This window comes from Chanos chanos, chromosome 3 (genome assembly GCF_902362185.1).
Source record: "Chanos chanos chromosome 3, fChaCha1.1, whole genome shotgun sequence".
Classification (NCBI taxonomy): domain Eukaryota; kingdom Metazoa; phylum Chordata; class Actinopteri; order Gonorynchiformes; family Chanidae; genus Chanos; species Chanos chanos.
This window is the reverse complement of record NC_044497.1, coordinates 29,585,001-29,597,500: the sequence shown is the minus strand read 5'-3', so window position 1 is coordinate 29,597,500 and position 12,500 is coordinate 29,585,001. Positions and strand designations below refer to the sequence as shown.

At 41.6% G+C, this 12,500-nt stretch overlaps 1 protein-coding gene across 1 annotated transcript in view; it reads left to right on the top strand.

The window, feature by feature from the left end:
- xkr7b (XK, Kell blood group complex subunit-related family, member 7b) overlaps nt 1–12,500 on the top strand; it is a 44,792-nt gene that overhangs the window by 27,492 nt on the left and 4,800 nt on the right. Inside the window, exon 2 of the mRNA XM_030769458.1 lies at nt 10,369–10,568. Within this exon, the coding sequence (XP_030625318.1) occupies nt 10,369–10,568 (200 nt within the window). The remainder of the gene's footprint in view (nt 1–10,368; nt 10,569–12,500) is intronic.

Below are 12,500 nucleotides of genomic sequence, written 5' to 3'. Positions count from 1 at the left end.
AAGTGTAAGGAGATTCTTTACAGCAAACAGGAAAAGAGCAAAAGGGAAAAGACAATTAGGAGACCACTCCACACCCCAGTTACGCCCCTCTGATTGGCTGTCGCCGGGCAACAATATGGCCCACGACGGAGGGCGTCCTAGCTGTCTTCAGATGGCACAGCTCAATGTAACAAACAAGGGCCTTGCCCAGAACTTCAATCCTGCAGAAATGTGTGTGTTTCTTCCACAGACTAGACTTTGTCTATACCTAAGATGTCTCTACCATGGCAAAAGGTATATGATGATACTGAAACCAATACTGCTGCATCAAGCAGTCATAAAATAGTCTGCTCAACATACAAACTGTGCAGTGGCAGCTTAAATACAACAGATGTAGATTAAATTACTTTTAGATCCATATGTTTGGAATTCTCTTTATCTCAGTGCTTTTAAAATCATGTAATATTTTACAATAATACTTTTCCACTGGAAGAGAGCAAATGTTGGTTCTTTTTTTCCCCCTTACCACTAACACGTATTCTGTAAATGTTAAATATCATTCTCAGTTGTTGGTGTGTCTTTAGATGAGTTAGGGCTGAACTATTGTGCTCTAGCGGAGACTAGGTGTGAAGCCTATGGTTGCCATAGTGATTTTCCCAGTTCAAACATAATCCACCCTTGTGACACAGGTATCCGTGAGCTGAATCCAAAGCAGGCTTGCAAACCTGTGAATCCCACTTTATCCTTTAGCCCTCGGGCCTCATTCTTACAGCAAATGTTAATTTCTCTGAGGTAAGACAATAGCACTCCTCTCTCAACCGTATACTTCATACTGTGACTGTGTGGATTTTCCCGTAGAATATTAACTGTGTAATTGTATAACAAGCAAAAATAGAACTTTGTCCAAAACAAAAACAACAATGATAACACTGAAACAGAATATTAATCTGATATGTATCCAGTTTTATAGGAACCTGCCCAGAACCTAAAAACACTTACCAGTAACAACTTAAGAAACACATGTATTATGCACAATGTAAAACAGCTATAATATGGAATAACTCCTGTGTGATATCTCAGAACTCCCAAAAGATTAATTATTAAAAAAAAAAAAATGTGCGATATCCCAACAACATCTCCATGGAAACAGTAGAAGGATAGGAAAGTTCCTTGCATGGTTGAGCAAAGGAGAGGAAGAGACAAAGAGAAAGAGAGAGAGGGAGAGAGAGAGAGCTGGACTAGAGATGAAGGTTTTGAACTCTAAAAAGGACCTTACTCATGAATACAGTTCTAGCTATGAAACGTGGAAGTGTTACAAAATATATATATATATATATATATATGTTTGTGTGTGTTTGTGTGTGTGTGAGAATATATATATGTGTGTGTGTGTGTGTGTGTGTGTGTGTGTGTGTGTGTGTGTGTGAGAATATATATATATATATATATATATATATATATATATATATATATATATATATATATATATATATATATATATATATACATACATATTTTTTTTTTTTTTTTTCCCCACCAAGACCCTGAGCTAGTCCAAAAGGATGTTTTCCACATACTATGGCCTGTTTGGTTTGGTCTTTCACCTGAAAAGGCACAGTTTTTTTTTCACCCCACATTGCTGAATGAGAGAGATCCATACCCTGGTCTTCTTTTTTTATTCTACAATACTTGATGGCTAAATTCTCATAAGGAACAAATCAAGAGGTAACACGGAGCAGGTTCATTTTTCTCATTTTCGTTCTTTAAACTCGTTCTCGAATAAAACAGAGGATGAACGGTCTTCAGATAAACAAAAACAATTCCGCCATGCTTTCAGAAATGCATGAACGAATATTACACAACATTACGGTATTTCTGTTCTGCTATTTCAGTCATTTACCCCCTCCCTCTGCCTTTCTTAAGTGAAAAATGCAACTCCTCACAACCACCGATCTTTGTCATGTCATCAAGTGTGCAATACTTCAGCATGTGAAAAATGCATTATGTAAATAGATGTTAGGCATTTCTAAAACACATATGTAATGACCTTTATGTGTGTATGTGTAGCAGTTTTTTAATGAGTGAAAGGTTTAGAGTTCAAAACAATGCATTTAATTGCATGCAGACAGAGGGACAGCCTTTATGTCACAGACCAGTGACTTTGCTAATTGAAGGGATTTGCTCTCTGTGGCCATTTGAGAAAATTAGATAACTAATGCAATGAAAGAGAAAATAAATTATTCTGTTTCAAGCTTGGTTAAAATTTGAGTGCCCCGTTCTGAAGTAACGGGGTGACTTTCCTCTGTAGACTAAAGTTTAGTGAAAATGAGTAATTTTTATAGAGGTGGGATGCTGCGTCTTTGTGAAGACAGTGCTGTGTCTTTATTCCTGTCATTTGCCAAACGACCTCAGAAAACTGTCAGTCATCGTAAGCATAATTACCACATTATTTGATTGACATGCTGAGTGAATGACAGCAGTCAGAGATTTGAGTTTGATTTTTTGATTAAACTCATTTTTGTACCGCTGTTTCAATCTGATACGAGCTTGAAAAAAATGACAAAAGAACAGTGAATAGTGTGATAAGTCCTTTTGTCTGATTGGCTGAGAGGCTGAGTCATTTTCGTTCCACACACTGCCTGTTGTTTCTGAGTTTCCTTCTGTCTTATTTTTTTTTCCCCCTGCTGGGTTTTCAGTGTATCTTATGTGGGAAGCTTCCTGTATGTTTGCCGCAGAAAAAAACAGCAACAAGATGAGCATGAAAAGGCCAGCAAATACAGAAAATTAACAAAGGGCAGACAATGCGTGAGCAAGTTTTTATGTACACACACAAACACACATAAACACAAGTATATGTGCATTTTTACATCCCCGCCGCCACATGTACACTCTCACACACACACACACACACACACACTCACACAAGTTTGTACTCATTTGTACTTCCCACTGACTCCCATTATTCTGTAACTAAAGAATACTAACCTAATCCTAACCCTAACTCTAGCCTTAGGCAAAGAATGTTTTGACCATTTTTCTTTTATCAGTAACAACAATATAGTTTAGAAAAACATTGTTCTCCTAGTGGGGATCATCACTTTATTCTGATTATGCTATTTTTCTGGGGACTGACCGGTTCCCAGAAAGATAACAATCCATGGGGCACACACATACACACACACACACACACACACACACACACAGACACACACACACACACACCCACACAGTCTCTCTGTCTCAGAAAGACATTCAGCTTGGTCCTCTGGTGAACAGAAGAGAGCAGGTCTTGGTGTGGACTGACTCTCCTGAGTCCATAGGTTAAAAGGGCCATTTAAGAGTTGCTGCAGTAAGCTGCCACTTAGACACAGGAGCTGTCAATAACACCACAGACTTCCTGTAGTGTGAGAAAAAGATAGAAAGGGAGAGAGAGAGCTCAGAGAGAGAGAGAGAGACAGAGAGAGAGAGTGGAGGAGTTAGACAGATAGAGAGATTGAAAGAGTGGAAGAAAGACAGACTCATCTGCACACATTTTCCATTTTAGTATCTCTATCCTGTTGACAAATGACTGCAGTAGTCAACTGAGAGACAGAGTGAAAGAGAGAGAATGCATGAGAGAGATGGGGGGGAACAGAGAAAGAGGAGGGGGAGAGAGAGACAGAGAGGGGGGCAGGAGAGAGAGACATACAAAGAGAGAGGGTGAGGGAGAGAGAAAGAACGAGAGAGAGAATGCCCATACCTTTTCAGTGTATGTTTGTCAGACAGGCTTGGACTGATTTGAAACTGACGTCAACCACGAAAATGACGGATTATTTTTCTAAACAACCTGAAATATCTGAATACTTACAAATTTTCCACTGTATGTACAGCCATATTATCTGCGCCTTTCATAAAGCACACACGTCCACAGCTCTCTTTACATAAAGAGCATAATATGTTTCTGATTGGGTATATTCTGCGTCTGATTGGCTATATTAAAGCACAGGCTGTATGCTTTTGGGTGTCTGATCATATGCATTATATTCTGTCATCTAGGCTCATTTCCAGGCTACAAATGGAGTCGGCTGATAGCATCTGTTTAGTGTTATTTAAACTGTAATCAGCACTGCGGGCAATATTTAAAGCTGTCAGTGTATACAGGCTCTGTATAGGTGTATAAGTGTAGGATTGGAGTCCTTCATCATAGATGTCCCTTCCATTAAGTATAACTGCAGATACTTATAATCAGACATTTCTTTTTTTTTTTTCATCTAGAATTTATCAGCATTTGTTTCATGTAGCGTTTTTAATAATCACGTCGAAGTAATAGGACCGAGAAGAAAAAAAGAACAGGAGGAGAGAGCAGGATGTGAGGGAGAAATATTCCCGGTCTGCTCTCTCACACTCTTTTTTCCCCCTCATTCTGGTGTCATTATGAGCAGTAATGGAAGGATGTCAGTGTGTCTATAACTGCACATTTATACTCATTAGATCTGAATAACCATGAATAGAATCAAGAATCAAGATAACTGAGGAGAGAAGGAGAGACAGAGAGAGAGGTGAGGGTGGGGGTGGATCATTTGTCAGTCTGTGTGTGTGTGTGTGTGTGTGCGCACGCGCGCATGTGCGTGTGTGTGTGTAAGTGTGCCTGTGTAAACACGTGTGTGAATGACCAGGTTGGTTTTCTTCCCAAAATACTACTCCATTGGTTTCCTTGCCCAAGCAAAAAAAATGCTGTGTTGTTCTCTTGAAAAAGGCATTAAGGAATTGTGGCTCTGTGTGTGTGTGCGTGTGTGTGTGTGTGTGTGTGTGTGTGTGTGTGTGTGCGTGCGTGTGTGTGTGTGTGTGTGTGCTGTTGTGACAGATGTGCTGTAGAAGATCCCTGGGCTGTTTGTTACAGTCTATCATCACCACCTGACAGCTCCAGCATCCAGCAACAGACCAAACATTACATAGCAATAATACAAAGTCATACAACCCCCCCCCCATCTCTCTCTCTCTCTCTCTCTCTCTCTCCCTCTCTTTCATTCACCTACACTCACACACACACACACACACACACACACATGCACAAATTATTGACAAAGCCGCTATACAGTAATGGCTGAGTGAGCTTAATTTAGCGCTTAGCCTGGGCCATTCAGAAAGCCACTTACCTGACTTTAGCATATAATCCATGACTTACACAGTTCAGTCTTTTTGTCTATTCAGCCAGGGTAATTGCTCTCATTTAGCCAAAGCCATTCTCATGAGTGCGTCTGCATGGCCAAACATAAAGTCACCACAGTGATTCACAGAGGTTACTCAGAACCCATCAGCCAAGTGAGCGGTTGGGCCTAATGAATTCACCGTGTTTTACTGTAAGACTCTACAGTGACTGACACTCAGGTTACTCCGCACTGCAAAGATATTGGCGGGGGGGGGGGGGGGGGGGGGGGTCATTGATGAAAAGCCTTGTCACTGCTGGTAAAGCTCATGGTATTGACAACTAGCCAACAGAAAATGCCCTCCTATTACATTAGTGTATGTGTCCTTGTGTGTGTGTGTGTGTGTGTGTGTGTGTGTGTGTGGGTGGGTGTCTGCCTGTCTTCCTGTCTGTCTGTCTGTCTGTGTGTCTATGCCTGTGTCTGTGTGTCAGTGTAGATGGATGAAAGAGAGAGAGAGAGGGAGAGAGAGAGAGAGAGAGAGAGTTTTGTATGACTTCATATTATTTCTGTCTAATGTTTGGTTTGTTGCTGAGTGCTGGAGCTGTCAGAAAATGTCCCCTTGTGTGTGTGTGTCTGTGTCTGTGTCTGTGTCTGTGTGTCTCTGTGCATCTGTGTCTATGTGTCTATGTGTGTAATCTAATTGATTACCTTGCTTGACAGGTTCATCAAACTCTCATCAAAGCTGACCAATTATAGAGAACCTGGTGGGGCACCAAATCAGTCTCACTCAGGAATGTTCCTAATCAGGTCATTACAAACACAAGAGAGGAATGAGACTCATAAAGAGAAAAATAATAAAGGAGTGAAATCAATTTTAATGCAAGCATTATAACAGGGAAAAATGTAAGATTTGATCTCTGCCTTTAGAGGGCTTGGTTGCATTTGCTCAGTTTATTTTGTCAAATTTAGTAAATGTTCCCTTACTGCCCCCCCCACACACACACACGCACCTACAAACACAAAAAGTGCCAGCTCCCCATGGCCACATTCCCTTTCCTGGTTTCAACAAAGAAGTAAGTGAGTTCTTTATGTAATCATAGCAGCATTGAGGGTTTCATTAAGCATGATTCAATAGCATTCTGAGCGAGTGTGTGTGTATGTGTGTGTGTATGTGTGTTTGTTTGTCTATGTGTGTATATAAGTGTATAGAGTCTTTCCACACGAATGTCACACCAAGTGGCACAGCTGTACTCTTCCTCCTCTGTTCTCTACGTAGGAGCTGTGCCACTAATTTTGACTAATTAGCTGTATTCAGATGAGTTAATGAGTTTTCCCCTCACTCTTCCAGCCACTCTCATTATGACTTTGCCTGACGGGGGGAGGGTGGGGGGGTCACATTCAGTCATAAGTGTTGCAGCACACAGCTGTAGCACACTGGGAGATGGAGCTATGACCATGTCTTGGGTAGAAGTTTCTCCAAGGTCTCATTTAAACCGAATGGGTGCATTAATCAGGCTAATCACTGATGGTCCTGTGGCCAAGCTCAGGGAATACACAGCTATTTAGGTCCTTATAGAGACCTCTACTTTACAACACAGCCTGCCTGATTCATTAGTTATGCTTGATTAGTGATGGAACATTTTCAGAGGCACTGAGAGTGGAGAAAGGTGGCCCAGTTGGCATCTAGGGAGGAACAAACTGTTTATAGCACGTTCATGTGAAGAACATACATTCTGGACATAAAGTTGCCAATATGCTTGCTTTGAGAGGTACACTAACTGCATACAAACATGACTACCTTAGGCTTCCTGTTGGCCCAAGTTATTAAGCATTAAGAAGAGTGTTGGCTTTCTTTGATCAAACTGCAGGCACACAGCTCAAGTCCTTACCTGCCTGTATCTCTGAGTACCCTGAGAAAAAGCCCTGTTTCTCTGACAGCCAGAGAGAGAGAGAGAGAGAGAGAGAGAGAGAGTGCTTCGGAATGGAAATGAATCTGCTCGTTTAATGTTGACTGAAACCGTGGATCATTGTCCATGACTGCTCCACACAACACCGAACACAAATTCTAAACTCTGCATCCGACTTAAAAACACCACTGCTCGTCATACAATAACAGTTTTTATTCATTGCTTCTCTTTAATCCAGTAACAGCTTGCCTTGTTTTGATTTACTTAAATGTTTTTGCTACATTCTAGAGACACCTTCATCAGTAAAGCCTGAACACATGTGATCAGGGAACCGTGCTTCTGTCAAACACCACCCCCTCACCCCCCGTCTGTCTGTCTTTTTTTTTTTTTGTATTTGTGATTATGATGTTTAATTGAGGATTGTTTGAAGTGAGAGCTGTTGGGGCTTAGTGTTTATCTGTTGAAAACAATGAAGAGGAGGAGGGATTGGGGGTTGGGGGGGGGGGGGGGGGGGGGGTGGACTCGCACTCCCAGATTCCCCTTTGATCAGGCCTGATGAGAACAGCATGTTGGCTATTTTTAAACGCCTTAGTGTGGTGTCCCACTTCTAACACACACTGCCAGGCTGTTGTCTCCATCCACACTTCTACTAATGCTACATGTACAACACAGGAAAGAGATGAAGAAAACCTTAAGGTGTTAGACAGAGAGAGAGCAATTGATCTGCTTAATCAATATCTTGTATATATATACTGTTGCACTTGCTTGTCTTTTCTCCATTTCATTTTACATCTCCTCCATGTTTCTGCTCTACAGTGTTTTTGTGGAAGCCTTGAAGTGGAAGCGCGTGTTGTTAAAGCAGGAGTTTGATCTTCATCTAAACTCAGTAACTGACCCAAGCTTGCTTTCTCTATGGCAACTAGAATTTCAGTCTCTCGATAGCAAGCCTTTTAACGACCAGTCTTTCCTTAGATAGATGGCTGTGTCTGAGACGGTGGACGTTTCACCATATTCACCAAGAAAATGACAGATTGTTCCATTTTCAGCTGGATACAAAGTCTCGTAACATCAGAACGCTTTCAGTACTCTGGAATGTTCTCAGCATTCTCTCCGCTGAATTCCAGATTTCCCAATCCTCTGATGTGTTGCCAGTTTTCAAAACTCTAAACACACACACACACACACACACGCACACACACGCACACACTCGCACGTGCACACACTCACGCACCCACACGCAAAAATATTCACATATACATGGAAACACTGACACTTTTTCGATGCATCTCCCTTTTCGTGTCTTGGTCATTGGTTTTCAGTGTTTTTAAGGCAGAATGATTTGTTAGAATGAATAGAAATGCTTTAGTGTTAGAGTTCAGGGCTGATGGCCTTGCCCACTGTGAGAGGCACAGATACAAAACGAGACCCTTTTTTTTTTACCTTTGTGAGTTATCTCTCAGGCCTCCTAGAGAAGACACAACACCTCATAGGCAGAAAGAGATTTGTTTTTTAAACTTAAATTTTACATATATATTCAAAATGGCAAAAAGCATGGCCCTTGACTAGACTCAAGACTGTAGATACCTAAAAATCAAAACACAAAATGTCTGAAAATGCTGAAAGACTAAAGTCTACCTCATTATAAAAGTGGATGTTATTCAGAGCTTAGTTGGACATAGAGTGAACTGAAAGCTTTATTTCAGAAAAACAAAAATTTTCAAAACTGTGACAGCAAAATAAGTGAATGCTAAATTTACTCTTTCTTTTGCTCATTCAAAAGAAAGAAAGAAAGAAAGAAAGAATGAATAGATAAGTAAGCAAGCTGGGTAAGAGGGAAGACAGTGAGACAGAGGCCGTGAGTGGGTTAGACAGAATACTTCTCAGCCTGTCCCACTGGGGACAGGAGGTGCTAATTACTGCACTGGATAAATGAGAGAGCTGCAATGTGGCGTAGTTCTTCCTCTCTGCCACAGGCTGTCATTCTCTCACACTGGCGCCAGAAAAAAATATACCCACACAGGAGAGTAGGAGTCTAACCCAAATCACTCAGGGTGGATAGACAGATTCACACCAGAACCAGCACGCATGTACCCACACAGCGGTATCCCTCTCGTCTTGTCTCTTTCAGCTGTGTGATTTTCAGTCCTCGTACTTCTCTCTCTAGCAGGGAAAAAAAAAACACATCTCTTATTGCGGACAGACCATAATAATGTCTTTAATCTTTTATAGTTTATAGAACAGTCAGCTCATTTTTTAAAGCCTTTTCTTTAAAAAACATTTTTGCAACAATTGGCTTCCCACTTCCTTAACGCATAAATCCTTTCTTTCTTGCTTGCTTCCCTACTCTCCACTTCTTTCTCTCTCTCTCTCTCTCTCTCTCTCTCTCTCTCTCTTTCATCACACATGCTCATACAGACAGACACATTCTATACCGTAAGCTCCCTGGGATTGGTTTGGCAGAAACTCACCTTAAGCCTACAGCAGCTCAGTGGATCACATAAGCTCAGTATTCTTAAAACTGTTCGGCCTATCAGAATGAAGCATGTGTTCAACCGTAGCCTATCAAAAAAGAGTGTGGCACAGTGTCCCTTCTGCAGCCTCTTAGATAATGCATCTAGCCCAAAGCTGGTCACAGTGGAAAACAGACAATGAGATGTTTTACTGGAACACACAGCAAAGGCAAACTACTGATCAGCTCCACAGACATACTGTAAACAGTCTTAGAGTTTGGGTTAAAACATAAAGCATGCTGTGTGTGGGTGTGTGTGTGTGTGTGTGCGCGCGCGTATGCTCGTATGTATATGCTTGTGTGTGTGTGTATATATATGTGTATATGTATATGTGTGTGTGTGTGTGTGTGTGTGTGTGTGTGTGTGTGTGTGTGTATGTATATATGTGTATATGTATGTGTATGTGTGAGAAGAAGAGAGAGAGGGAGGGATCAGAGATCTCGTACCTCTCTTTGTGGTTTTTTATCTTTTCATTCTGAAAGCAGCTGTCAGATGTAAAAGACTCCTGCTCTCTGGTAGTGGCATGTCTGAGTGACATGAGGTCAGACAACACGTCTCAATGTCCTCACATTTCTCAATGTCAGTTCCTCACAAAGCACATCATGCTCTCTGTCTATTGCCTTCTCCAAAGAGGTCCCAAGAGAAAGAAAATAGTTTATCTCACAGAAACTGAATACACTGAAACTCAGCTAAAAACAGACTGATTGACACTGATTTACACGACTTCATGACTGAAATATTTAATCACACCATGAAATGAAATATTTCAAGTTTTCAATGGAGTTTGAATATATAGAGATTAGTATAGACAACAATGTGATTTAGGTTTACCTCTGATATCCACAGGTATATCCACATCCTGTACCTGGGCATGCAGAGCCGTTGGCATGGCGACAGGGAGCGGCGGAACCTGTACTGGCGGATGATGTTTGAGAACGCGGACATCAACATGCTGAGACTGCTGGAGGCTTTTCTCAAGAGCGCCCCCCAGCTGGTGCTCCAACTCAGCATCATGATTCATGGAAACCACATACTGCCCCTACAGGGTGAGAGTGTGAACTACAACACATGTCCAGTCGTTAACGCAACAACACGCAAGCGCGGGCACACACGCGCGGACACACATAAACACTCACTCACTCACTCATTATCTAAGCCGCTTATCTTGACTAGGGTCGCGGGGGGTGCTGGAGCCTATCCCAGTGCTCATAGGGCGAAAGGGCGGGGAAACACCCTGGACAGGTCGCCAGTCCATCGCAGGGCAGACACACAGACAAACACACTCACACACACATTCATACCTAGGGGCAATTTCTTGTCGACACATAAACACACACATGCAAATACACATACACACACACACACACAGTATATATACAGTGCAAAACACATAAACTAAAACATAGCCATGCAGGGAAATGCACACACACACGCACAAACACACACACACACACACACACACAAACACATGCACACACACATGGACACAGTCTTTCTCTCTCTCTCTCATACTTACATGAAATATAGTTCTGTATTTGCTCCACAGAGCCGCTCTCTAACCTGTCAAGTTCTTTTCTAACAATCTTCATCTCTCTGTGTTTGATGGCTTTTCAGCACTGTCATACCATACTGTTATTCCAACTGTATATAACTCTGACTTGCTCTTGCCTGTGTAAGTAGAATGAGAAACAGCGTGTATTTGGTATCTGTGTCGTAAACTGTCTCACTCCATTTCCCTGGTGCTCTTTGTTCATGTTCAAAAGTGTAGAGCACCAAGCTGCTCCACCTCTGACAATCCTCTTTGACTGCTTTAACTACACAGCTCAGACCAAAACCAACTTAGTGGTGAACTTTTCTCCTATTGAATGTGCTGATAATGGACTAAGTCATGGTTGAACTGTTCTGTAATTACTATTTCTGTGTGAAATGTTGAGTCACTCATAGGGGAATATTTGTTATGGAGCAAAAGACTTAATGTTGTTGTAGAGTCAATGACTGTAGTTTTCTAATTGATTTTGTCTAATTTGCAGAGTAGTGTCTTGGTGTCTTGATTTGTAAAAAAAGGTGCTTAAGTAATTGGATTTTGTATAAAAATGACTGTTTTTCACCCAATTAGCTTTTGGTTTTGGCTAATTGAGCCTAAGTTATATTTATTTTGCTGCGGTGATCAAAAATTTAAACTGCTGCAACTGATAGAGATGGGAAGACTGGAGAGGATTGCAGTGGTGCAATTGTGTAATCTTCCATTTTTTTCCTAGATATTACTGCTCTCTTCATGCTTTTCACTGGCCTAGACTTCACTGGGCTTTTGAGCCATTCCTATCTACAGAGTTATTCTGCAATGCCTGTAAACAGCTTGTGTAAAGACCAGTCTACCATTAACCTTTCATCAAGTCCTGCACAGTCCCAGCTGCACATTCACACTGCAGCACATACACACACACTCTCTCCCTCATACACACACCCACGTACACACACTCACTCTCTCTTTCACTCTGTCCCTCTCTCTCTCTCTTTCTCTCTCTCTCATACACACACCCACATACACATACACTCTCTCTCTCTCATACACCCTCCCCCCCCTTGCACTCACTCCCTCTCTCATACACACACCCACATACACATACACACACACACACACACACGCACACACACACATTTAAACACCCACAATCTCCAGTTGCACACACTGATCATGAGTATTATCTGACCTCCAAACACCCACAAAAATTAGCCTTAATGAGCAGATAATGTTTGTGTGTGTGTGTGTGTGTGTGTGTGTGTGTGTGTGTGTGTGTGTGTATGTGTGTGTGTATGAGGTGAATATACAGATATAATTGGAGGCTAAAATCTCAGTATGACAGACAAGCTGGTTGGTTGTGGAAAAGGAAGGAGAGAATGAATGAAAAAGACAGGATCTGTAGAGAGCAATCAAGGAACAACTACAGTTCAAGAGCTTGACGTATTCATGTGTGTGT